The sequence below is a fragment of the Sciurus carolinensis genome, chromosome 3 (genome assembly GCF_902686445.1).
Source record: "Sciurus carolinensis chromosome 3, mSciCar1.2, whole genome shotgun sequence".
Lineage (NCBI taxonomy): Eukaryota > Metazoa > Chordata > Mammalia > Rodentia > Sciuridae > Sciurus > Sciurus carolinensis.
Window position 1 is genome coordinate 44,860,817 of NC_062215.1, and position 25,823 is coordinate 44,886,639.

The 25,823-nt window shown below is 39.0% G+C and overlaps 1 protein-coding gene across 1 annotated transcript in view; it reads left to right on the forward strand.

The window, feature by feature from the left end:
- Positions 1-25,823, forward strand: part of Fbxw10b (F-box and WD repeat domain containing 10B) — a 50,697-nt gene that overhangs the window by 21,071 nt on the left and 3,803 nt on the right. Inside the window, exons 6-12 of the mRNA XM_047545549.1 lie at positions 2,030-2,139; positions 4,181-4,381; positions 9,380-9,501; positions 15,158-15,306; positions 16,742-16,884; positions 22,886-23,044; positions 24,801-25,063. Of these exons, the coding sequence (XP_047401505.1) occupies positions 2,030-2,139; positions 4,181-4,381; positions 9,380-9,501; positions 15,158-15,306; positions 16,742-16,884; positions 22,886-23,044; positions 24,801-25,063 (1,147 nt within the window). The remainder of the gene's footprint in view (positions 1-2,029; positions 2,140-4,180; positions 4,382-9,379; positions 9,502-15,157; positions 15,307-16,741; positions 16,885-22,885; positions 23,045-24,800; positions 25,064-25,823) is intronic.

A 25,823-nucleotide genomic window follows, 5' to 3' on the forward strand; every position in this document is an offset into this window, starting at 1 on the left:
GAACTCCCTTTTTGACATTTCTTCTGCTGTGCTGTCATTGGGTTTTATTGATGTAGTATCTAGGTTTGGGACATTTTCTTCCCTTGTTTTCTCATATTGGTCAGCTGTCAGTGGGACCCTGAGATATTGCAGATTTCCTCTATTGGCTTATAGTGTCCCGGTAGATTTCCAGTGTATCACCTCCCCGCCTTCAGTAGCCTGATGTCTTGGAGGAGTTTGATAATGCAGTGCATCCGAAGAAAGCTGCCCCTAGCCCCCTACTGGTTCCAGGGTTTGGAGCTGGCTCTGTGCGGAAAGTCTCTCACTGGGGGCCTGCACCGTGCAGCTGGCTGTGTGGGAGGAGTCCACCGCCGGAGTGAGGAAGGCTACCTGGGGAAGACTCTAGCTGCCCTGCCCTGCTCTGATAAGCCACCCCTATCTGTGCCTGCTGCCCAGGCCAAGTTTCGCCCAGTGGGGGAGACTCACCCCGTGACTCTATTTTTGTCCAAGTCTCTCAAAGCCTCCCCTTCTTGAGTCCTGGGTTCTGGAGCGACTGGAGATGCAGTCACCCTCTTGGCTGCCATCTTGGATCACCTCGTGGAAAGAGCCTGCGGCCGGAGTGGGCAGAGCTGCCTGAAGAGGTGTCTGGCTGCCCTGCCCTGATCCCAGAGGCTGCTTGCGGATCGAAGCTCTCCGTTGGTTCGGGGACTTGTGGCTGTCTCTATGTAGAAAGCCTCTCACTGGGCGGTCTGCTCCGAGAAGCTAGCCTTGAAAGGCACCTCCCACCGCAGGGGTCCAGGCTGCTTGGGGAAGTCTCTGGCTGCCCTATCCTGGTCCCTGAAGCTGCTTGCGTGCCGGAGTACACTGCGCTGGCTCCGGAACTTGGAGCTTGTTCTGGTCAGAAAGGCTCTCACTAGGGGGCCTGCTCCGAGAACCTGGAGAATCTGGCTGTGTGGGCGGGGCCCACCACCGGAGTGCGCAGGGCTGCCTGTGGAAGACTCTAGCTGCCCTGCCCTGCTCCGATAAGCCACCTCTATCTGGGCCTGCCACCCGGGCCTGTTGTGCCCAAAGGCTCGAGACCCCACAAGGACCACCAGAGACCACGATCAATGCAAGCAGCAAAGAGTCATTTATTAGCAAGTTCGAACCCGGTCCTCTGCGTCCTTAACCAGTGACGCTAAGAGAGGCCCCGAGCCCTTGTCAGCAGGGTTTTTATAATCAAAGGCAAGCAGTTTTACAGTGTTCTTTTAATTGGTTAACATTTGAACAGCTAAACCTCCTCTGGTTGGGTCTGGCCAATCTATTTGATTTTCATTGGGTCCTGTCAGAACTGAACGGTCCTAGTGGAAGAAGGGAGGAGGGAAGGGGTGAACTATGTAGGAGATGAGTCGGGGCTAAGCCCCGCTCCCGTCCTTGACGGATAAGGTCTCCAGGCAACCGCACATTCCTCGGACAAATATCTCTTAACAACCTTGGTAAGCACAGGGGCCCAGCAGTCCTGTTTGTCCTTGAGACAGTTAGCAGCACAGATACCACCCTGCTCTCAACAGGCCGAGCTTTACCCAGTGGGCAGACTCACCTGTGGCTCTATTTCAGTCCGAGTCTCTCAATGCCTCCCCTTCTTAACTCCTGGGTTCTGGAGCGACTGGGGGTGCAGTCTCCCTCTAGGCCGCCATCTTGGATCGCCCCATGGAAAGAGCCTGTGGCCAGAGTGGGCAGAGCTGCCTGAAGAGGTCTCTGGCTGCCCTGCCCTGATCCCAGAGGCTGCTTGCGCATCGAAGCTCTCCGTTGGTTCGGGGACTTGTGGCTGGCTCTATGTAGAAAGCCTATTTATTTGTTTTTATGTGGTGCTGAGGATTGAAAACCTAAGGCCTCACCCATGCTAGGCAAGTGCTCTACCACTGAGCTAAAAACCCCAGCCCCTAGAAACCATACTCTTAAAAGGAAGAATCCATGGGCCCTTGCACCACTGCGAGGGGATACTGGAGGAGTATCTGGAACCCTGGGTAAAGTTGAGGCCACTTTTTGATTTCACTTGTTCCCTTGTTAGAATGACTACAATCTGTGGACTGCATACCAGAATCAGGAAACTCAACAGGTCCAGATGGAGGAGAGAAATGTTTTCTGTGGGACCTACAATATCCGCATCCTCTCTGACACGTAGGTATTGGAGTAAGAATAAAGGTTTTCCAGGACCCTTTAATTACCCACACTGGCATCTTAGAATTCTCTTGACCCCTATCAACTTAGAAAGGTCTTCTCCTCACTCTAGGATTTAGCCCTAAACTAGCATGAGATCCTATTTAAACAATATGTGCTTAATTTTGTTCCATTCTTGGTAGTTGGGAGAGGACATTTACTCTTAATAAATTTTGGATACACAGACCACCAACATTTTGCCCATTATGTGCATGAAATATTTTTAGAATATCTTTATTGTTTTATTTTAATTAAAGAAATAATAAGTGCTTATTGGGTGAAAAATCCTCCAAATTCCAGAAAATGTGTAGAGAAAAGCAAAGATCTAAAATGTTGTCACATAGAGATAACCACCATTAATATTGATGTCTATTCTCTAGCATTTTATTTTCATATGCATAGCACATATTTTGTAATCCAACCCAGCAAAACACTGTGTATATCTCTCCATGTTAAATATGGATATTGTATTTGTAAGAATTGCATAATGTGACATCATTTGGTTGTGCTACAGGAGGCCACCTCTACTTTATTTTTGGTCATAGACCAATAATTATGAGGAAGATGGAGTTGAAGTTTTTTGTTATTGTTTTTTCCAGTGCTGGGGATTGAACCTGGGATCTTGCACACACTAGGCAAGCACTCTATTAATGAGCTATCTGTGTTAGTCAAGTTTCCATTGCTTGGACAAAATACCTAAGAAAAACAACTTAGAGGGGGAAAGACATTTTAGTTCATGCTTTCAGTGGTTTCAGTCCATAGTCTCCATTATTATGGGCCTGAGATGAGGCACAACATCGTGGTGGAAGGGCATGGTGGAAGAAAGCTGTTCACCTTACAGAAGCTGAGAAGCACAGAGTAAAAGAGAGAGAGTGTAAGAAAAGGGTCTAGGGAAAGATATATCCTTCTGGGGTGGGCTTCCAGAAATCTCTTTCCTCTAGCGAGGCCCCACTACCTACAGTTTCCACTATCTCCCAGTAATGCCTCAGTAGATGAATCTATTGATGAGGTCAGAACTCTTATGATCCAATCACTTCCCCAAAGCTCCATTTTAAACGTTGCTACATTGTGGACCAATCCTTTAACACATGAGGCTTTGGGAGACAGTCCAGGTCTAAACCATAACACTATCTAACCCCCCTGCTCCAGAGTTGAATTTTTATGGGTAGCATGGTGATAATTGCCCTTTAGATGATGATTGGTTGAACTCTGAATATGAGAAATGAAATGAAGGTAAAAATGTAAAAAATTGCTCCTCATACTTAGAGGGAGTATATTATTGAGACAAATTCACTTTGCTCTGTTCCTAGTATACTTAATAATAGTGTCCTCTTTCACAAGAACGTCTCAGTTTGGACAATAAATTATTTGATCATCATGATAATATTTTACTTACTTGATAATAATCCTATTATTAGAAAATCTATTCACCTGGATTTATTGAACCATAAACATATAGTAAGCAAGATTTGTTATCTTATTCGTTTTTCTATTTCCAATGGTTCTTACTAGCACAGAAATTTGGACCTAATAAATGTTCGTTAGTTATTGGTTAAGGAAAAGAAAGAAGGAAAGAAGAAAAGGAAAAAGAAAAGAAAGAAAGAAAAAGAAGAAATACAGTCAAACACAGGGCTTCTTCTGAGATTTTCCATGAGGAAAGATTTTCATGGTCAAATAAGTTTGGGAAATGCCACATATTCTACTCTCTTTCTTGGGGATTTATCATACATTAGCAGAATAACTTTTATTTTTTATAATTTTTGCCTTATGTCTTTAGGTTTTAAATATACCTGAAATGAATTTTTGTCATGGTATGAGGTTGCGATCATAGGGGTCTGTTAATACTAGGCTTTGCCTTCTGCAGTCTCCCTTGGTGAAAGGCCTTAGATTTTTCCATTATACCAGCACTGTACACAAAAGTCAGTGCTAAGTAAGTTCCAGGAAGGATGCTAACTCCTTTTTCATGCATAATCCATCTCTCCATCCCCATCCCAAAATTCAGGTGGGACCAGAACAGAGTCATCCATTATGCTGGGGGAGAATTGGTAGCTGTGTCATCTAATAGGAAGATTAAACTTCTGAACATCTTAAAAATCAAGGTGATACCGATTGAGTTCCGAGGCCATGCGGGAAGTATCCGAACTCTCTTCCTGTGTGAGGAGGAGCACTTTCTCCTAAGTGGTAGTTATGACCTAAGTATCAGGTGAGTGGTCCAAAGAGGTAATGATTGCCATCAGACCTAGGGTCTAGAGGCAGCAGAGGAAGAAGTGTACAGACATTTTGTATTTATTAAAAAGTCATTCAAAATAATACTTATTTCTAGAATACCTACAATGTATTTTTTGACAAGGTAAAAGTCAAGAATTTACTTAAATGGAACAGATTCATAAAATATTCAGATGTATTTCCCTGTTGGAGACTGAATCAGAAAAAGTCTATTTTTTTTTTAGTATTTTTGAATGAAGACAAAATCTGTACTTCTTTTTTTAGATTCCTTCAAGGGAAGATAGTTTTTGTAAGTATGAAGTATAGGAGCAAAATGGTGTTTAAAAATATATGTATTCATGCTCTAATTTAAAAAAAACCTTTAAATATAAGGAAGACCAGTAGAGTAGAGGAAGGGGAACAGGGAGAGAGAGGAGAGGAGGAAAAGGGAAAGTACTGGCGACTGAAGGGGAACAAATTACATTCCATTCATATATGATTATGTCATAATGAACCCCAACATTATATGTAATTATGAAAAAAAATTAAAAGTATGTATTCATATAAAAAACAGAATAATAAACACTCTTCTCTTCCCATTGCTCAGACCAAGAAATAGAGCATTACCGCACCTCCTCTATCACCCCTAGGTGCCCTTCCCTTATTGCTTCTGTCCTCTTTCTGAATCAGAGGTAATATTACCCCAAATTTTTATGAATATTCCCTTGTATTCATTTATAATTTCTGCCTCTTGCTTATAAATCTCTGGCATATTAATTATTTTTGCCTATTTTTGAAATTAACATAAATGGAATCATGTTTTAAAAACTCATCAGTACTTGAATCTTACACTGAACTTTGTTTTGAGATGTCCACATGATGCAGGCAGCAGTCATTAATTTTCACAGAGATATAATGGTTTGTTGGATGAATATATTGTAACTCACATTCTTCTGTTGATGGACATTTGTGTTATTTCTAGTTTTTAATTCTTTCCAAGAATATTGCCATAGATGGTCTTGGTATCACCTGGTACCCACATGCATGAATATTTTTAAAGCTGTCTTCTCAATAGGGGAATTTTTAGGTAGGAATACTAAACTGTTTTCCAAAATGGTTGGATTAATTTATAACCCCATCCACAGGGTATGAGAATATCCCTCCTTATAAACACTCACTCATGCTTTATATTGTCAGTCTTTGACATTTTTTCCAATCTGATGGGTATTGAATAAAACCTCATTGGGGTTTTAATTTTAACCTCCTTGGTTATTCTAATGAGATTAAACATTTTTTCATATGTACATTAGGGTTCTCCTGAGAAACAAGACCAAAGGATGTGTATATAAATGGAGATTTATTATAAGATATTGGTTTGTGTAGTTATGGAGGTTGGCAAGTTCAAAATCTGTAGTCTGGTCTGGCAGGCTGGAACTCTGCAGAACTGGTGGTGCAGATGAAGGCTGAAGGCAATGTTCTGGAGAACTCCATTCTGCTAGGTGAGGCCAGTGTTTTTGTTCTGTACAGGCCTTCACCTGATTGAATGAGTCCTGTCCCCATTTTTGTCTTTCTCAAAGTTCAATATAAATATTACTCTCATCCAAAAGCACCCTTCCTCCAGGTCGACATGCAAAATTAACCATAAAGATATGTTTTGGAAGCCATTTGTGCTTTTATGAGGTTCCTTTTTATAAGTGTTACTTCTTTTTTGAAGGGAGTGACTGTTTTTCATGAGAATTTTGTGTAATTTCTGGATGTGAATCTCTCATTTTTGTGTTGTAAATTTCTTCTTCCACTTTAAGACTCATCTTCTCATTGTTCATGGCATCTTTTGATGAACAGAGATTCTTAGCTTTTGTGCAGTAGTATTTGTTAATGGTTAACACTATTTATTTGTGCTGTTTTACCTCTATTTTTCATATTTATCCCCCACTGGACTACCACCTAATTTTTCTTCTTTTTATTTATGTGTGTTCTTTTAAAATGTGTGTTGATGTATTCTGTACGTGTATTAATAATTTGCATCTTTAGTATGTTAAATTTCTCTTGGTTCCTAATATCTGCACCCTGCACCCCACCCTATGTTTCACAGATTCACCCATGTTACTATCTAGTTGGTTGTTTTGGGCTGTTCTCCAAGTTCTGTATATATGTTTTACTTACTTACTTCTCAGGTAATGGACACTAGATTGGACCGACTCTCAATAATGCTGCATTGAACATCTTCATGTATGTCCCTTCAATGATGTAAGATTTTCTTTTAGGAATATGCACAAAAGAATTAACTTGCTTAGATATAGGTTAGGCAGCACCTAATTTGATGAAGAAGTACCACATTTGAGTCTGGAAAGACCGTACAGGTCTATGCTTTCACCAGGAGAGCTCTAGCATCCCTACTTCCCTACCAACACAGGACATCATCCAGCTTTCAAACTTTTGCCAGATGAATATATGTAAAATCATTTCCATGTTCATTACTCGGATTACTAATGAATTTTCCTTTTGTGACTTCTTTTGTAAATTATCTATGTCCTTTTGCCTACTTTTCCTTTGAAGCTGTTTCAATTTTCTTATTGATTTGCCAATGTCTTTCTTTCTAGTTATTAGTCTCCTGTCAGTTTTAAAATTAAAAATATCATCTCCCATTCCTTCATTTATTGTCCATGTTCATAGGATCCTTTGTTGGACAAAAATTCTTAATATTATCGTAATAAAATTTATCAGTTTATCGGGATTTTTTCCTCTCATGTTTGTAGTTCTTTCCATTTTGAGGTCACAGAGATATTTTCTAATATTTTCTGTTATTAACTTTATGGCTTAACTTTTCACATTCAGTTGATCTATCTGTAGTTTAACTTTGTATGCTTGTTAGATAGGGTTTCCATTGTATTTTTTCATTTTTAAATAAAGTGAACAGATTTCCTCCCACAGCAATTACTAAGTAACTAGTCATCTACCTTCCTTCCCTACTGTTGATTTGTGGTCCAATCTTTATCACATGGTCATTTCCCATACATGCAAGGGACTGTCTCTGAATTCTCCTTGCTGTTTTTTCCATTATTGCATGAAAATTACCCTGTTTTAAAATTTTTTATATATTTTATCTTCAGCAATGCATTTGGTGACTATATCATGGTGAGGAAAGTTCCATTCTTCTATGTTAACAGTTGTGAGATATATATACATATATGTAAGTTTTTGGAATAAGTTTATCAACTAAAGAAACCTAAATAGAGTTTTGATTGGGATTGAATTTATAGATTAATTTGGGAAGTACATTCATTTACATCATCATCTTGGTTCTTTCTTTGAAATTTAAAGTTTTCTTTAAAAAAGTCTTTTTCTTATTAAATGTCTTTATAATTCTAGCTATTATGAATGGTATCTTAATTTGTATTTTATAAATGGTTATTGCTGGAATAGAGAAATGCTATTGATTTATGTAGGTTGATATTTTCAATGGCAATCTTGCTCACCTCTCTTATTAGTGCCTAAAGTATGCATTAATGTTGATTTGGTTTTATTTTTTAGATAATCTTATTAGCCACCAATAATGAAAATATATTATTTTCCCTTTTCTTTCTTTATAATTTTGCCTGGGATTTCCAGTGCCATGGCAAGCAGTAGCCATGAGAGTGGCCATTGTCACCTTGTTTCCCTTCTCGAAGGGACTCAGCAGTGCAGTTTCTCCATTAAGGATAGTGCTTCCTGTTACGACTTTGGTTTAAAGTTGCCTTAAGTCGAGGAAGTTCCTTCTATTCCCATTTTTCTAAAAGTGCTTATTAAATATCTTTTTTTCCCATACATTACATAAACCAACCTGGACTCATGGATTGCCATGTTGCTAAAAACAAATTCAAAACCTGCTTTCTTTCATACTACTGTGAATACACTGTGGCTGCATAGCAGGTTCTGAAAAATTGGAAAGGTATTGGTAAGGCTGTAGGACCTTGGGGAATATTAGAAGGAAAAAACTTGCCACGTCCCAAAAAACCGCTTATTAATCATACATTATGTACTGAACCTAAAGTAAACTTGGGAGATAGGAACTGTTTTTATTTCCAGTTTATAGATAAAGAGACTGAAGGCACAGAGTGGTTCAATAACTTATCCGAGATCACACAACTAGTAAGTAATGGACCTGGAACTGAACCTCAGTCATCTTAACATTATAACTTTGTCCTGTCACAAAAGCAGTTTCGCTGAAGTGGAAGAATTTTTTAATGACAGGGAAGAGACCTAAGGCAAGTTTTCTCATTGAAAAAATAGCATGACTCAGACATGTTTCCATATATATCTTAGATAGGCTTTAGATGTACATAAAATATTTTGGAACTAAGTGACAGTGGCAAATTATTTGTTGCTCTTGTTTGAAGATCAGGTCTACCATTGAATCAGTACTGTGAATCCTAAGTCTAGTGGTCAATCCAGGGACCAGCCCATCTAGAGTCAGCTAATATTTATTAAGCATTTTCTTTGTGTGAGTCACTGTCCTAATGTTACATACATTGGTGCAGGGCTTCTCAACTTCTGCACTATTGACATTTGGGGATGAAAAATTCTTCACTGTGGGGGATGCCCTGTGCATTTGGGGGTGTTCAGTAGTATCCTTGGACTCTACACACTAGCCCTCCTTCCCCACTTGTGATCACCAAAAATCTCTCCAGATACTTCCAAATGTCCTCTTGAGGGTAGAACTCATTTCTGGTTGATGCTCACTCATTAATTATTTCAAAAAAACCTACAAGGTAACAACTGTTGTCATCACTACCACTTTATCTATGAGAAAATGATTGTGCCTAGAAATTAAGTGACTTTCCCAAAATTACACCAAATAGTCCTGCAACTAGGATTCAAGTCCAGGTGTCTGCATTGTAAGCTTAACCATGAAATTCTGTTGCTTTCCAACTACCTACCCATATACAGAAACCTAAACAGTGTGGATCCCTTGGGCCCTCAGAAAATCTCAGTCATTGTTTTGGCCTGTTTCCTGCAGATACTGGGATCTGAAAACTGGGGTTTGTGTAAGAATTTTCCATGGCCACCAGGGAACAGTAACTTGCATGGATTTGTATAAGAACAAACTCGTATCTGGAGCCAGAGATTGCCAAGTGAAAGGTGAGAAAGAACTGCCTTACATTCTCCAAAGGAGTTTCCCCAAATCTGTGTGCTGGTTTTGTTCATTTCTATAGGTAGTTATTTATTCTTTCATCTATCCTTCAATCCATATATCTGCTAGGTCTGGTGAGAAAAAAATGAATATGGTTGATTAGATATGGCTTTTTATTTCCTCAAAAGGGTCATCAACTTCTAAGGGAAGCAAATATGTAGCTATATAATGGAGGACATAGTAAATATATGAATGATAACAGCTGTCATTTATTGAGTACTAATCTTGTGACAGGCACTGTGATAGATACTTTATATATATATATATATATATATATATATATATATATATATATATAATCTTATTTAATTCTCACAAGAACCCCTGAGGTGAATAAAGATGAGCAATCAAAAACTGAGAGAGAAAAATGCCATGCCTAATCCAAGATGCAAAGTGGTAGTCTGGGGATTTGAACCCAAGGTTGTCTGGTTCTAAGTCATGTCCTCCTAACCATATGTGGAGGGTTTTTTTGTTTGTTTGTTTGTTTGTTTGTTTTTGTTTTTTGTTTTGTACTGGGGATTCAAGCTAGGGGTGTTTACCACTGAGTCACATCTCCAGCCCTTTTCCTTTTTTATTTTTAATGTTTAGACATCATCTCACTAAATTGTTTAGGGTCTTGCTAAATTGCTGAGTCTGGTCTTGAACCTGTGATCCTCCTGCCTCAGCTTCCTGAGTTGCTGCGATTATAGGTGTGCACCACTGCACCTGGCCACATGTGGAGTTCTAAGGGACCATACAAATAAGGGTAAATTAGACAAATCTCCATAGACAGGATGCTATTTGAGTGTAATCTTAAGGATGGGTACTTTTACAGGCAGAAAAGAGGGAGAGTAAAATATATTCTAAGTTGACAGAACTAATCAGGCAAATATATAGAGAATGAAGAAGATGATGTATTTGGAAAATTTCCCATTCTTTGGTGTGGCAGGACTGCAGTGTGTGGTGTGGGAGATCAGGCTAGTAAGTTTGTTTGGTGTCAGATTATAAAGTGTGTTCTGCATCATGATGCAAAACTAAACTTCATCCTATAGGACATTGAAAGCCATTAATATACTTTAAGGTTTGAATTGACATGATTATATGTGTATTTTAGAAAGGTAACTCCAGTAAGAGATTGGAAGAAAGGTTTAGAAGGGGTCTCTGTGGATAGAGGGGACAAGTTAAAACATCTTCAACCTAGAGAACTAGCATGGTGTCCAGGTTCTCTGAGAACAAGCAACTGTGAAGAAACCTTGATGGATGTAACTTTACATTCAGTCACCCAGGTGGAATGGAGACTGATAGAGGAAAAAATTACTACTAACTGTATACAAAAGTGTAAAAGATAGAGGTGCAGATGATAAATCCATTTTTTAAAAATTTATGCCACTGGGTGTATGGAAATATCATTAATGGAAATAGTAAGGACTACAGAGGAAAAGCAGGGTAATGATAGAAATGGGGAAGAGATCATGGGTTCAGTTTTGGACATGTTTGTGGTAGGCAGAAGAATGACTATGCCAAGGTGTTTGCATCCGGGTCCTTGAAAAGTGTGATTATATTACCTTGTGCTATGCACTGGATGTTGTTTTTCCCCCAAAGATTCATGTGTTGGAAGCTTGGTCCTCAGTGTGGCAATGTGGAAGTAATGGAATTTCTAAGAGGTGGAGCTGTGGAACGTAGATAGGCCAATTGGGGGCACTGCCCTGAGAAGGGATTGAGGGACCCTAATTACTCTCTGGCTTCCAGTTTGGCATTGTGCTCTCTTACACAAACGCATACTCTTGCCACAATGTGACACAGGCAAGAGGGCCCTCATCAGAGCTGAGCTAGTGGCAGTACCATGCCTTGAACCTCCAAACCCGTGAACAAAATAAATCTTTGTAAGGTTGGATTGCCGCAAGCAGTTTGTTATGGTAACACAAAGTGGACTAATACAGCTTGCATGCTAAAAAGGACTTTGAGAATTTGATTAAGTTAAGGACCTTGGGAAGATTATCCTGGATTATTGTGGGTGGGTCCAATGTATTCACATGGTTCTTTAAAAACAGAGAAATTTCCTTGGCTTTAACTGTGTGATTGTATACTCAGAGAGATGCTGACTTTGGAGGTGGAGAAAGGGGCCATGAGTCAATTAACATTGAGTGGCTTCCAGAATTCTACATGGAAGGGCAAGGAAATGGATCTCTTCCTGAGCCTCCATAAAGGAACACAGTCCTGTTGACACCGTGATTTTAGCCTTGTGACATTATATCAGACATCTGTAAGATGATACATTTGTGTCTTTTTCTGTTGCTAAGCTTCTGGTAATTGGTATATTTGGTCAAGTTTTGGGATATTTGGTTGAAAGGTCAATAACACAAGAATTTTCTATCAGAAAAGAGAGAAAATGGGAGCTATTATACATTCTGCCACCCTTAAGTTAATAAAATTTAAAGTCTGTTTTCACCCATGTTTTATGCCCCAGATTAATTACATATGGAAGATGTAAGATAAAATGAATATTTTAATTATGCATTTGTTAATTTGTTTGAGCAGTCCTAGAAAACTTCCGTAATGGGGATGAAAGTTCTGAAACTGAGAATTTATCTGAGGTGAGGATTTTCTGGAAGCAGATACAGCTGTGGATATACTGGTCTAGGGCTCCAGATATATAGGTTTGGTAGTTATCGATTATAGTTCTCCTTCAGTATTCTCAGGGTTTTGGTTCTAGTATCCCTCATGAATACCAAAATTTAAGGATGCTCAATTCCCTTATATAAAATGGAATGGCATTTTCATGTAACTTTCACACATCCTCCCAAACACTTGAAGTCATCTCTAGATTACTTATAATATCTAATAGAAGGTAAATGGTATATATATGTAGTTTTATACTGTATCATTTGGGGAATGATAAAAATATCTATACCTGTTCAGTACAGATGCAATTTTTAAAATATATAATCTTTAAAATAATAATTATAGTATTTCTACTTTGAAAACCACTTTGGAAATTTCAGAAAAGTATAAGGAAGTAAATAAAAGTCAACCATTCTCCTATGATATAGAGATAACCATTAGCAACATTTAATGTATTTCTCCTAGCAATTTTTTAGTTTAGGGATATATGTAACATTTTACAAATTAGCATGATATCATATTTTAATCTAATTTTCAAACATAATAACATAACAAATATTTAACAAAACTTCATCACTAAATATTTGTAATGTAATAGTTGAAGCAGTTCCTTTTATGGATATATTATAATCCCTTCTTAATAGATATGATGTTTTCAGTATTTTCTATAATGAATCTTTGTAAACATCTCTTCTTTCATGTAATATGTTCATAATTTTCTAACCATTTTGGATGTATGGTGGGTTGAATCTGAGGATGTAGAATTCATGGATATAGTAGACTGCTATATACTGAAAAGTGGAAGCACTAGGTGAGGATGGGATTTCCCCAGAGAAATAGGAGTGAAGATTGAAAAGAGACGAGAAATCAGGGACCTGGAAAATCACAGCATGTTGGGGCAGAGGGAAGAAAAAGATCTGGGAAAGGTACAGCGAAGGGGGGTTAGGTTTGTCAACTCAGACTTGCTGAAAAATCTTACTCCCAACCTCTTTGCCCTCCTCCATCTGACTGAATGTCATTGCCACTGTTGCTTTGAGGGGTGCCATAGAATGGTGAAAACTCTCCTCTGGATGATGGTTTGAAGATGGAAGGGAAACCATGACCTCCATGCAATCTGGGAGAGTCTTGCTACCAGTAAGGTCAGGACTGGGGAGAAGAAGTTAGGCTCCAGCTTGAGGAGGAACCAAGACAACTCAGTGATCAAGATACATATTTCAGTGTACTATTTAAAAAGGCAAAATTAATGCACAAAATTCATAATGAACAAAATATCAAAATCTCTCTCTCTTCACCCTAATCCTGCCCCTGGTCACCAACCTGTCTATTTCCCCTGGGTTCTTCTTCTCATCTGCCTGGGCTACCAAAACAGAATAAACAAGGAGAACTAAAAGGTACCACTCTACTTTTAAAGTTTGTTAAACCACAGCACATTGCCAATGAATCTTTAGTATTTCAATTTCCCCATTGGTAAGTTTAAAAATGAGCCAAGATAGACATTTAAAAAATGAAGAAAAGCAATGTTACATAGTTAGGGCTCATTTCACATAAATGATTAATGGAAGAAGAGATCACAGAACACTTGGATATAAATCCCAGCTCTGCTGCTTCCCACCTGTGTGAACCTGAGCTGGTTACTGAACTCTATGACTCAGTTTCCTCATCTGTACAGTTGGAAATAATAATAGGACCTGTCTTGTGTCGATGAGGTATACATGCCAGACATTTTGAATGGTTCCTCTCTCATTTGTTAGTGTTTAGCTAAGTCTTGTGTTTATTATTTTATAATTATATATATAATTAGTTGTAGGTGGACACAATACCTTTATTTTATTTTTATGTGGTATTGAGAATCCAATCCAGGGCCTCACATGTGCTAGACGAGTGTTCTACTACTGAGCCACAACCCCTGCCCATGCTTATTATTTTGTTGTCTTAGGCTACATGTTTTGTTTTCTGAGGGGGCTGATGAAGCAGGTTTTAAAGTTTTCATCTCTAAATTTGTCGTACACACTTCCTTCTAGCCCCATTCTCCAATTGTTATGGTTTGTTATGTTATAAGGTATCCCCCAAACATGTGAGACAATGTAGCAATGTTCAGGGGTAAAATGATCAGATTATAAAAGCTATAACCTAATCATGGGATTAATCCATTTGACAGATTAATAATTTGAATGTAACGCAGGGTAGTAACTATAGGCAGATAGGGTGTGGCTGAAGGAAGTAGGTCACTGGGGGTGTACCCTCCTCCTGCTTCCTGACTGACATGAGCTGAGCAGTTTTCTTCCTCCAATTCTGTCATGATATTCTGCTTCACTAGGGCCCATAGCAATGGAGTCAGCCAACCATGGACTGAACCATCAGTTCAAAATAAACTTTTCCTCATTAAGTTGTTCTTGTCAGTACTTTGGTCAAAAAGCTGATGGATACACCTATGCACCCAACCTCTTTCATACCCACCCAGTACCTAGGGCAGTTGCTGTAACACAGCTTTTGTAGAAGCATTGAACCCACAACTAGTCATGGAAATTCCTCCATAAAATTCAAAAGTCAGATACACAATTATTCAGAAAAGTGAGGATAGACAACTTATTTTTTTGGCACTATCAGGAGTGGGTCAGGAAGACAACACTTGGGAAGAATAACAACACTAAATGTTTGTTGTCATTTTCGTGAAACCTTCTCGATAGCAAGTGTTTTCATGTTCAAAGAGTACACTTATTGGAGATGAACAATCTTAGCACTTGGGCCCCAGTCAAAGTTCTGGAGTTGGAGCCAAGGTCCTCTGCTATGCTAGCTCTTCTGAGGGAAGAGAGCTAGCTCAGGGAGTTGTGTGTGCAAGTATGTAGAATTTCTGGTGAGCCAGCACCAGGTCAGGTGAAGGTCCTCTGAGTCTGACTCAATGGGCCCAGCTAATCTTTGCTTATATGACAGGGAGCAGAAATCTACTGTAACTTTCCCTTAATCCCCTCTTCTTTTTCTTCCTTCTCCCCATCTCTTCTTCAGAATGGGATGTAGACACAGGGAGGTGCCTGAAGACATATAAACACAAAGACCCAATTTTGGCCACCAGGATCAATGACACCTACATCGTAAGCAGCTGTGAGCGAGGGATAGTCAAAGTGTGGCACCTTGCCTTGGCCCAACTGGTAAAGGTGAGTAGGCAGTAGGCTAGGGGTGGGGTTAGGGGCACTGCTGTTTAATGATTAGAGAAGATGGATGGTCTCCCTTATGTAGACCCTCAGATCATCCTTGAACAATTGACTTAGAACCATGTTGAGGCACTAAAGGAAAAGGACCCTAAGGGGGAGGCATTCTGAGTTGGTGCAGGGTTAGGAGCTCCACACCCACATAATGACTCACATTGTTGGAGGAAGGCTGAATTTTGACCCAGCACACTATATGGGCCTCAGAGCCTTTTAGCAGGAGTAAATTACCTTATTCATGTGGGCTGAGAATATAGCTTATTCTTTTCCAGAATATTCTACTTAGTCTCTAGCATGTGGTGAAGGGATAAACAAAGACCACCCCCATACCTCCTTACTTTTTTGGTCAGGAAAAAACATTGGGGAATGGACAAATAATTTTCTTCTCCTTACTCTCTAATGAGGAGAGAACATTGGCTGCCTTGAGAGGGACTAGAAGTTGCTTAGTCCATTTTCTGTTACTATAACAAAACATTCAAGACTGGGTTATTTATCAAGAATAGAAGTTCCTCTGGCCCACTGTTCTGGAGACTGAGAAGTTCACAAGCATGATGCTGGCATCTGGTGAGAGCCTTCCTGCTGGGTCATATCATAGTGGAGGGTGACACATGGTGAGACAGAGCAAGTGTGTCAGAGAGAGCTCTTTTATAACAAAGCCAGTCTGGAGATAACCCATGGATCCCCCAATCTATGGATGGATTCAGTCACTTCCCAAACACCTCACTTCCAAATACCATTAATATATGACTTTGGGGATAATTTCCAAAACAGAATTCCATGGGACATACCCAAACTATAGCAGATGTTCCTAAAAACATGTTCTTCCTGAATTTGGACCCCTTTGCCTTAGTGGGTGGTAGTGAGAGATAATTTGTACCAGGAACACAGGATCACAGTGAAAAATGACTGGCTTTGCTTGAAGTTTTTTCCCCATCACTCTTGTCATTGTGGCTGAACCTCAGATGCAGAACAGGGATGACCCCTTGTGACTTCTGGGTCCTGGCAAGTTGCTGATGATGGAACAACTTACCCTTCACCCTTTTGACAGCAGAGGAGAGAGATTTCTGGCCCTCTATGGTGTTCCAGGAATATGGGGCCTGCTTCAGCCACAGACATACCAGAAATAAAGGCCTTTTCTTGATTATATTCTTTATTAGTCGGGGAGAGAACTCTGCAAGGAGGGAAGCATGGACTCCTCTGCCACTCTTAGAACAGAAGCAAAATCAGCTCAAGGACATTCCAAGTGAGTGGTAGTCATGGATGAGTGCAGTGTGGCTTTGGGATTCATCTAAAGATTCCTCCAGCTTTGGCCCTTGGAGGAGTCACCATCAGAGTTGAAGGAGGATCACTTCAACAATGAAAACAATGGCATCTTTTCTTGCAGACTCTCACTGGGCACGATGGAGCTGTGAAATGCCTATTCTTTGACCAGTGGCATCTCCTCTCAGGAAGTGCTGATGGCTTGGTCATGGCCTGGAGCATGGTGGGAAAGTATGAGCGATGCCTGATGGCCTTCAAGCATCCGAAGTAGGTACCAGGGAAGTTGGGACTAGCAAATGTGGCATTCTCTCTTTTTCCTTTCATAGCCTAGACTGCAATCTTTGGCAGATCATTCCTTCTCCTTGATAACCTCCTGTCCTTTCTGCTTCTTATACATTTCCACTTCCTTTCTCTTTCACTGGTTATCCATCCCCCCCACCACCCTCTCTTCTGCCATTCCACCTTCCACCCTCCTTTGTTTCTCTTGAGAAATAATAATGTTCAATGTGGATTTTGAGGAGAAAATTGAAATTTTATACTTATGACACATGATAAATTCATATCTGTTATTTATCAGACATAGGAATACCAATAGGGTCATCCCAAATAATGCTAATTCTAAACTTAAAATTCTTGAAATTGGTCTTTATCCCAGAAGTCTGTACTCACAAAAACTTAAAATAACCCAAGTGCCAAAGATTTAAATATAATGAAGGACTTTTTAAAGAGCCTATATTTACAAGTCTGTGGGCTAGATGTTATTCTAGGACAGCAAATGAATTTCATTTTACATTCAAATTTAGTGATGGTTGGCTACTTAAAGCCAATTAGGAAGTATTCTGAGGTCACAATTGGGTATACTTAAAAAGGGGAATGTGGTCAATTAATGATTCTGCATTGGTCACAGGTTTTGTAGGCTGCCAGTCTTAGACTAGTGCTTCTTCTTAGACTAGAATTTCACATAAGAAGTTCTAGAAAACTAAATGCCATCTTACTTGACAAAAAGAGTAAGTGGATTTTGCAGGGAATCCATCAGAAGATCCTTATTTACTAAGTTATGGCTCTAGATTTTCTTATACCCACATAGGAACTTCTGAAGCAGGCACACTAGTCTTCTGGAGGTGTAAGGAGATACAGGTATATATGTGTATATTCTCCAGCTGTGGTAGTATTGAAATATTAACCGGTAGGTGCCAATTAGTATGTGTATTTAGTGGTTTATTCAATCCCTTTTTGACTATCAGGAAGCCTTTTAGTATGTCATCTGGATTATCAAAGCTTGATCTCAAGGAGGGAGTCAAACTTCATGATGTCACCTGGAAAATTTTAACTATTTGTTTTTAAAAGCTTCTAAGCAGGATTCAGTAGGATTTAATTAGTTACTGGAAAATAATTTGTTCCCAGTAAACATGGTAGCTTGGTTGTTGTCTTACCAATCCATGAACCTCTCATTCTACCTCAGCTATGAGACCAATCTCATATAACTGCCACTGCCATTGAAAGTCAACACTAACATACCTTTCAGACTGATTCCTGATACTTGGCATGATCACAGAAGAACCACTAACACCTGAAGGACAAGGCCAATACTTTTGTTTTTCGTTCCCCCTTTCCCCCATCCCTCTATTTTTGTACTGCGTAGATATAAATGCTTAATAAATATACTTAACTGATTGGTAGGTAACAAGCACTGATTTGACAAGTTGCTTTTCTGGGGATTTCTAATGATTAGGCTGATACCCATCTTTTGAATATGATGTTAATGAGAAAACAGACGTAGTTACTATCTGTCCTTTGGTAGAAGAAGAGCTGGAAACAAGGGTCTCCTTTCTTGATTCAAATTATTTTCAACTAAAATTACAATTTTGCATATAGTGTGAGAGAATGGATATGAGGGTGGAAATCTGTGGAAGTAAAATAGGGCCAATGGAAACGATGAACTTTGGAAAAACTTCGATACTGTATGAGGTCTTTTTGTAAAAAGAGATCTAAAACTTTATTCTTCAATGTATTTTCCATAGCTAATATTGTAATTTGATTTTTGGAGTAATTTTAGTTAGGACATGATTTATATAACATAAAATTCACCACTTTTGTGCGTAACTCAATAGTTTTTAATTTACTCATAATTTTGTACAAGCACTATCACTGTCTAATTATAAAACATTTCCTTTGGTCAGTAGAAATGTTCCCTATGATATCTCCTTCCTGATATAAGTATTTTAAACCATCTCTCTCATTTTCTTGGTCAATTTAAGTAAATATTTTACAATTGTCTGACTAAAGGTTTTTAAAAATTTCTTCCAAGAACCAATTTTTGGTTTCATTGATTTTCTGTTTTTTTCCTTCAATTCTCCATTTCATTAATTTCTGACAATATCTTTGTTATTTCTTGCCTTCTGCTTAATTTGGGATTAGACTGATCTTTTTCCTAGTTTCTTAAGGTGAAAGGTTAGGTTATTGATTAGAGAAATATAGGCATCTACTGTTAAAAATTTACCTCTGAGCACTACTTTAGCTGTATTTCATAAGTTTGATATGTTGTGTTCATTTTCATTCATTTCAAAATATTTACTAATTTCCTTTCTGATTTCTTCTTTGACCTGTCTTAGCCCTCAGTTCCTGCCTGCACAGAATATAAAGCTTATGAGGGTTGAAAGTTTAAGATTTTCATAGGTCTTTCCTAAGCTTATACATTGCCCTGGACATGTGTGTGATCATCTAGATTCTTGGGAATATGTTTGAAATATTCAAAATGTTTTGAACATTTCATTTCAGCATTTCCTCCAAAGCTAGTTTGGTTAGTGTATTGTTTGCACCAGTAAATATTTATTGCCTCAGGTAGCAAGGACTAAAACAATTAAACATTTTAATTGTTTTAAATGTCCTGTAAATACTTTCAACAAATATTTTCCAGGTAGCAGCTTTAAAACTGGGTGAATTTTTAGTCAGGCAAAATAAGGACAATCCTTTTAAGCCAGTTTTCCAAGAAATTATCAGACAGGTCAAATAATTCATTTTGAAGGAATGTTCTGTCCATCTCCAGTATCAGGAATATGGAATGCCGGCTGTTATTTTTATAGCTACCATTGGGCTGGGAAGTGAAGATTGAGACTAGGGACAGTTAACATTCTACAGAGCACACTGTTCTCATTGACACCAAGACCAATTTTCTTGCTAAGTGCTCCCTGCTTTGCTGTAAACCTTTGTTTTCCAGAATTCTGAAAAAGTTCATTCTGATAGGTTTTATTGCTGTTATGGAAGGGTGAAATTCTGTAGTTACTCCACCATTTTCACTGATATTGCCCTTGGCAGTGTCTTTGATAAACGAAGAGCAAAGAAAGACAAATAATTTATTTCTAAGGCAGAAATAAGATTGGGCTATTCTAAGACTAAAATAACTGGTATTTAAAACTGGATTAAGTTTTTAAAAATACCTTAATTAATTTAATCCTGACAGCAATACTTTGAGGTGAAAATTATTAGTCCCTTTGCATAGAAGAGAAAACTGAAGACTAGGTTGAGTAGGTTGTTCTCTTCAGATTATACACCCAGTATATGCCATAGTCAGATTTTGAGCCCGGGTTTCCTGATCCCAAAGCCTGTTTATTATTATTATTATTATATTTAACTGGGGATTGAACTCAAGGGTGCTTAACCACTGAGCCACATCCCCAGCTCTAGTAATCCATTTATTTACTTATAGATAGATAGACTCTTGCTGAGTTGCTTATTGCCTTGCTAAATTGCTGAGACTGGCTTTGAACTCACGATCTTCCTGCCTCAGCCCTCAGCCTTTGTAGTCACTGAGATTACAGGAATGTGTCAACCCGTCTGGCCTGAAACCTGTTTTCTTTTGTTTTTTTGTCTTTTTTTTTTTTTTTGTCATTTTAGGTATGCATGACAGTAGAATCCATTTTGACATAATTATATAAGCATGGGATATATCTTGTTCTAAGTCAGACCCCAGTACCTCTCCTTCTCCTTCCCTTTCCTCACCTCTGCTCCTGTGTTTTTAATCATTAGGCTACAATGGTATAGACTGAACTACCAAATGTTACAGAGCCTAAGAGAAGTGTAGGTCCAGCTCAGCAAAGTCAAAAGAGATACAAAAAGAAGCAAACCCCTCTATCACAGGGCATCTCTCCTAGTGTCAGACTGCCTCATAGGCAGACTAAGATGTTTTCAAGGTACCAACAAAGTTATTATATTTCCATCTTGGAAAAAAAATAGAACTTTGTACAATTTTTAAATACTTATTTTATGGTTTAGTTCATTCTATTTATCAACCTGTCCATAAACCTACGGATCTATCCACCCACTTACCTATTTGCCACATAATGAAGGTGTCAAGTCACATTAACCTCCTTGCTGTCTTCTGAATATTCTGAGGATGTTCCTGCCTTTTGAGGTCTTTGCTGTTTCTGTTTTGATAGTAGGGACTTGAAAAGTCTTCAGTTGGCCCTGGGAGCTGACCAACACTAAGGCTAAATGGTATGATATGGTATGGTAAGGTTAAATGGGTGGATATGGTTCTTTTAACACTCTGTAGTAATGATCATACACTGAAAACATGAGCAGACAGTCATCTTTTCAACAAATACATATTAAGCATCTACTACAGGTTAGGCTCTGTGCTAGGCTCTGTGCAATGATGAACTACTACATGAGTCATGCCTAAGAGGATCTGGAAGTACACCTGAAATTTGTGTGCATGTGTGGTCGGGAGGAGATGGAGATAAGAGGTGGTTTCCTTTTTTTGGAGAAGGCAGCACATGAGCTGTAGGACATGGATGGACTTTGTCTTAGTATACTTTCTGAAACCATAATTAAATCTCTGAAGACTGGTATTTTGTAAAAGAAGGAGTTTTATTTAGTTCACAGTTTGGAGACTGGAAGTCCATGATGAGGTAGCTCCATCTATTCAGCTTCTGGCAGGGGTCTTCTTGGTGGTATCACAACATGGCAGAGAAATAGAATGGGAAGCAGTCACATGCAGAAGTGGCTCAGTGCATGGGATGGACTTGCTTCTAAAACCTCTGTTGCAGGAACTAACCAGGGTACTGTAAGAACTACATTAATCCCTTCCAAAGGCACATTCCTAATAACCTAACTATCTTCTGCTAGGCCCTGCCTCTTAAAAGAGTCTATCACCTCTCAACATTGCTACTCTGGGGAATCAAGCTTCCAGCACATGAACCACTGGGGAACACACTCAAACAATTTGTAAACCATAGCAGACTAGGATGGGTAGAGATGGCAGGGAGTAATAAACTTGCTTTGCATAAAGGATGTAATAAATTGGGGACACCAAATCCAACTTTTCAGTGCGATTAACAGGAATGGGGGTAATTACACTTGTCAGAATTGAATAGACAACATATCAGGTGTCTAACTTGTACCCACTTGTTGTAAGGGTGGGAGGCATCTATCTAGGTCTTCTCTTTGTCTCCCTCTTTTCCTACTGGTCATCACAAAAGGACATTCATAAACCTCATCCCTTGATATAATTTCCTTAAGGATGTTAAGGATTTCATTCACTGAAAGAACAAAAGATGCTAATTTAAGACCAAAACCAGACTGTTCTCTTTAGGATTTAGTTTTATGTGAAGACAAACATTTTCTCTCCTGAAATTTTTCTGTTTTACACAATAATACTATTTAAAAGGAATCAGGCAGGGGTGGTGGTACATGCCAGTAATTCCAGCGACTGGGAAAGCCAAGGCAAGAGTATCACAAGTTCAAGGCCAGCCTTAGCAATTTGGCAAGACTGTCTCAACAACTCAGTGAGACCCTGTCTCAAAATAAAAATGGTAGGGAATGTGGCTCAGTGGTAGAGCACACCTGGGTTCAATCTTCAGTACCTCAAAAAAAAAAAAAGGAATCAAAACATTAAATAATTAATTCTCAGCATGACTTTTATATAAGTAAATAGGTAGGAATCAAATTCAAGAAAAAATATGATTATTTATCTATTACATTCCTTGTCCCTCAATCCCCCCTAAAAAGACTGACATTAGCCTTTTTGTTTTGCTACCTTGTGGCCCTGAGAACAAACTGTAGTAACTGCAAAGTAACTTAGGATAGGAAAAGGACTGTTAGAGTGTTAATGGTTTACATCCATAATTATTAAAATGATGGCAAACACCACTTTGAGGACAGATAATGGCCACCTCCTCCCAATCACACACAAAACATGCCAAACGACAAATAAACTCAAGAAGTTTGCCAGAAAGTGGGTGCTGCCTGTGGTTCTCTTCCCTTCCAGGGAGGTGCTCCATGTGTCCCTTCACTATCTCCGAGTCATCAGCGCCTGTGCAGATGGCAAGATCCGCATTTACAATTTTCTCAATGGAAACTGTCTGAAGGTGATAAAAACCAATGCCAGAGGTGACCCTGTGCTGTCCTTCTTTTTTCAGGGCAACAGGTGGGTGGTAAGTGTGGAAGTCAGAACTGTGGGTAATTGTGTTGGTTTTTGCTTTTTTTTTCCTCCTCTGGGACACTAACTCTGAATTTGCTGCCAGGAGAAAGTGGGCAGTGCCTTTCTCCGGTTTTGGCTGCCATGGAATAATAAGTCTTGAGGGGGATTAACTGGGCTTTGCACAAAACTAGCAATCAGGAAACAATAAGAGTTCATTTTGACTCTTAATTTGTTCTCAGTGTATGAGGAAATCATGAAATAGCATGATAGCTCTTCTGTCAGGAGCACAGTCCTGCTAATAAGCAGTCCCTGCTTGCCCTTTGATAATGTACTCAGCTGCCCAGAGCTCCAAAATGATGCTCAGTCCTGATGCAAAGACTTATAGGAGGGTCGGGGTGAGAATCAGAGTAGCAGTGGGGCCGGAGAGGAAGAACTTTTAGCAAATGAGTTTATGGAAACCAGTACTATGACTGAATTCATTGTATATAGTACTATGCTTATTGCATATGTTTTCAGAGAGGTAGCATGTAAAAATAAGCACATAGAATTAATTTGTCAATTCCACCCTAAGCTCACTTGAGACACCATTTAATCTCTGAGTCATACTGCCGTCCTTTTAATGAAACTTCATTAAAACTATTAACTATCTTAAGGAAAATACAGGGTTGGTAATAAGACTAAATACATTAACATTTTTCAGTTGTGAAGTAATAATGCTGTGAAGGATGGGGATACAGCTCAGTGGTAGAGCATGTGCTTAGCATGTGTGAAGCTGTGGGTTCAATCCCCAGCTATTCCCTCAAAAAAAAAATAAAAAAAAAACAGTTCTAAACTTTTCTCATTTGCAGCATCCAATGAAGATGATTTCTTTTGGTTTGAATAAAAACAAGTCTGCAAGGTATTTCTTAATGGAATTTGATTCCAGTTCAGTGTTTTGAGTACAGACAAGTCACTTTTCTAGAGAGTTTACATTAATAGTGTAGGTCTTAAAACTGTAGCCTTTGGAGTGAAAAGGAATCTACATAGTATTTCTATTTCTTATAGTTACAAGCTATCTAGAGACACAGAAAGAGGGAAGGAAGTTTGCTTTGTGTAAATAACAAAATGATGGAAAACAATGGGCGGTGGGAGGCAGTGCTAGGGGCAGAAATGGCAACTTCAGAGCTTCTTTGTCTACTGGGGCATGTGAGGATTAGAGAACAGAGAAATCATCCTGCTTTATGAAGTACAGATGTTCTGTCTACATCTAGAGTGTGTCCAGAGACCCTGGAGGGACAGAGTGAGGGAGTGTGGTCTCTATGTGAGGAGGGTGAGCAAAGGAGAGGCGGCATCACCAGTACAGAGTTTTCACTGCCATTGCAGCAACAGAAAGTGTGTCTGAAAGACTGTGTCTTACAAAATAAAGGAGTGAATTTGAACACATTCGTGTGCATAGTACCTAAGCTTCTGCCTTAGGCACCCTATGTGCCTAAGTGAGTGGCACTCACTCCCACAACAGAAATTCATTGAAAAGGTATTCTAACTTGAGAAATGAAGAAATTAGAACATGTGTGCCCCATTCATGCTACAAAGCTAACCACCCCTGCTGCATGGTCTGATACCTTTCACTGTTTCCAACATTCCAATGGCCTCCACTGGTGTGTTTGTATGGCCTTTGCCTGGGTACTGCTCCTTTGGTTTAGGGATTGGATGGGATAGTATTGCAGTCTGTATTTTGATGGTCTACATGCTCTTTTTGTGGGCAATTTTGTTTTGGTTTCAGGATGGTGGTCAACACTGAGAGCAATATTCTCATGTTCCAGTTTGAGAATATAAAATGGCAGTTCTCCATGGAAAGAAGTAAACAAAAGAAGAATAAAGAAGAGGAAAAGGAAGAAAATAGCCTCATGGATGTTCTCTCCAAGTCTAGCACTCAGGTTCATAGCCTGAGAGACTCTATGTCCAGTAAACAAATAGTGACCCAGGAGTTCCTACCCAATAAATTCAAATCACGCATCCTTCTGAGTTCAATGAAGTTATCTTCAGGTAAAGGAGCGAAGTCACAGACAATTTCAGTGATAAGTAATGGAGTAAGGTAGTGCATGCCAGACTGGTTTCTTTGTGGGATACTTTGGCTAAGGGTTTCTTGACAATATAAATTCAAACCGTCTAGGAAGGTGGGAGCCATTCTCTTTGATTCACCAAAGAGATCAGCTGTTAGTCAGCTAAAGGGAATTTCTCAATTTTCATGACCTAGATTTTGAATGTATTAGAACTTTGAACAGTAGGTAAAAGTAGCCTTAATATTTGCCATTAAAACAAAAAAAAAGCAACAAACATTTCTCAGCCCCCAAATCGAACCACATATTACATAATGATTTCCTCAAGATAGAGACAAGAAGTTACTTAAGCAGAAAAATGTTCCATGTAGAATGTCATATGTTTAGACTTCCAAGAGATAATGTGTGCAGGTTGAAAGTATTACTTATAAAGCAGGTATCTGTGTGTGTGGGAGCATGGTTCAAGCAATTTATGACATCTAAAGAATGAATTATATGTGGGTTAGAGTAGCAAGACTTCATCCTTCTACCTGCCCTATATGTGGCACGACATTGGATCCACAGATCTATAAAGAACACCAACAAATCACTTCTAAGCCTATCACATTACAAATAGTCTATTTCTTGAAGAATCAAGAGTTTTAGATACCGCTTAAAGTTTTATACTCAGTAGGAAAATTGTGTGGGAGGGAAGTCAGGATGTGATCTAAGCTTTAGACTTCAGGTTATTATTTAGTTGTCTGGCA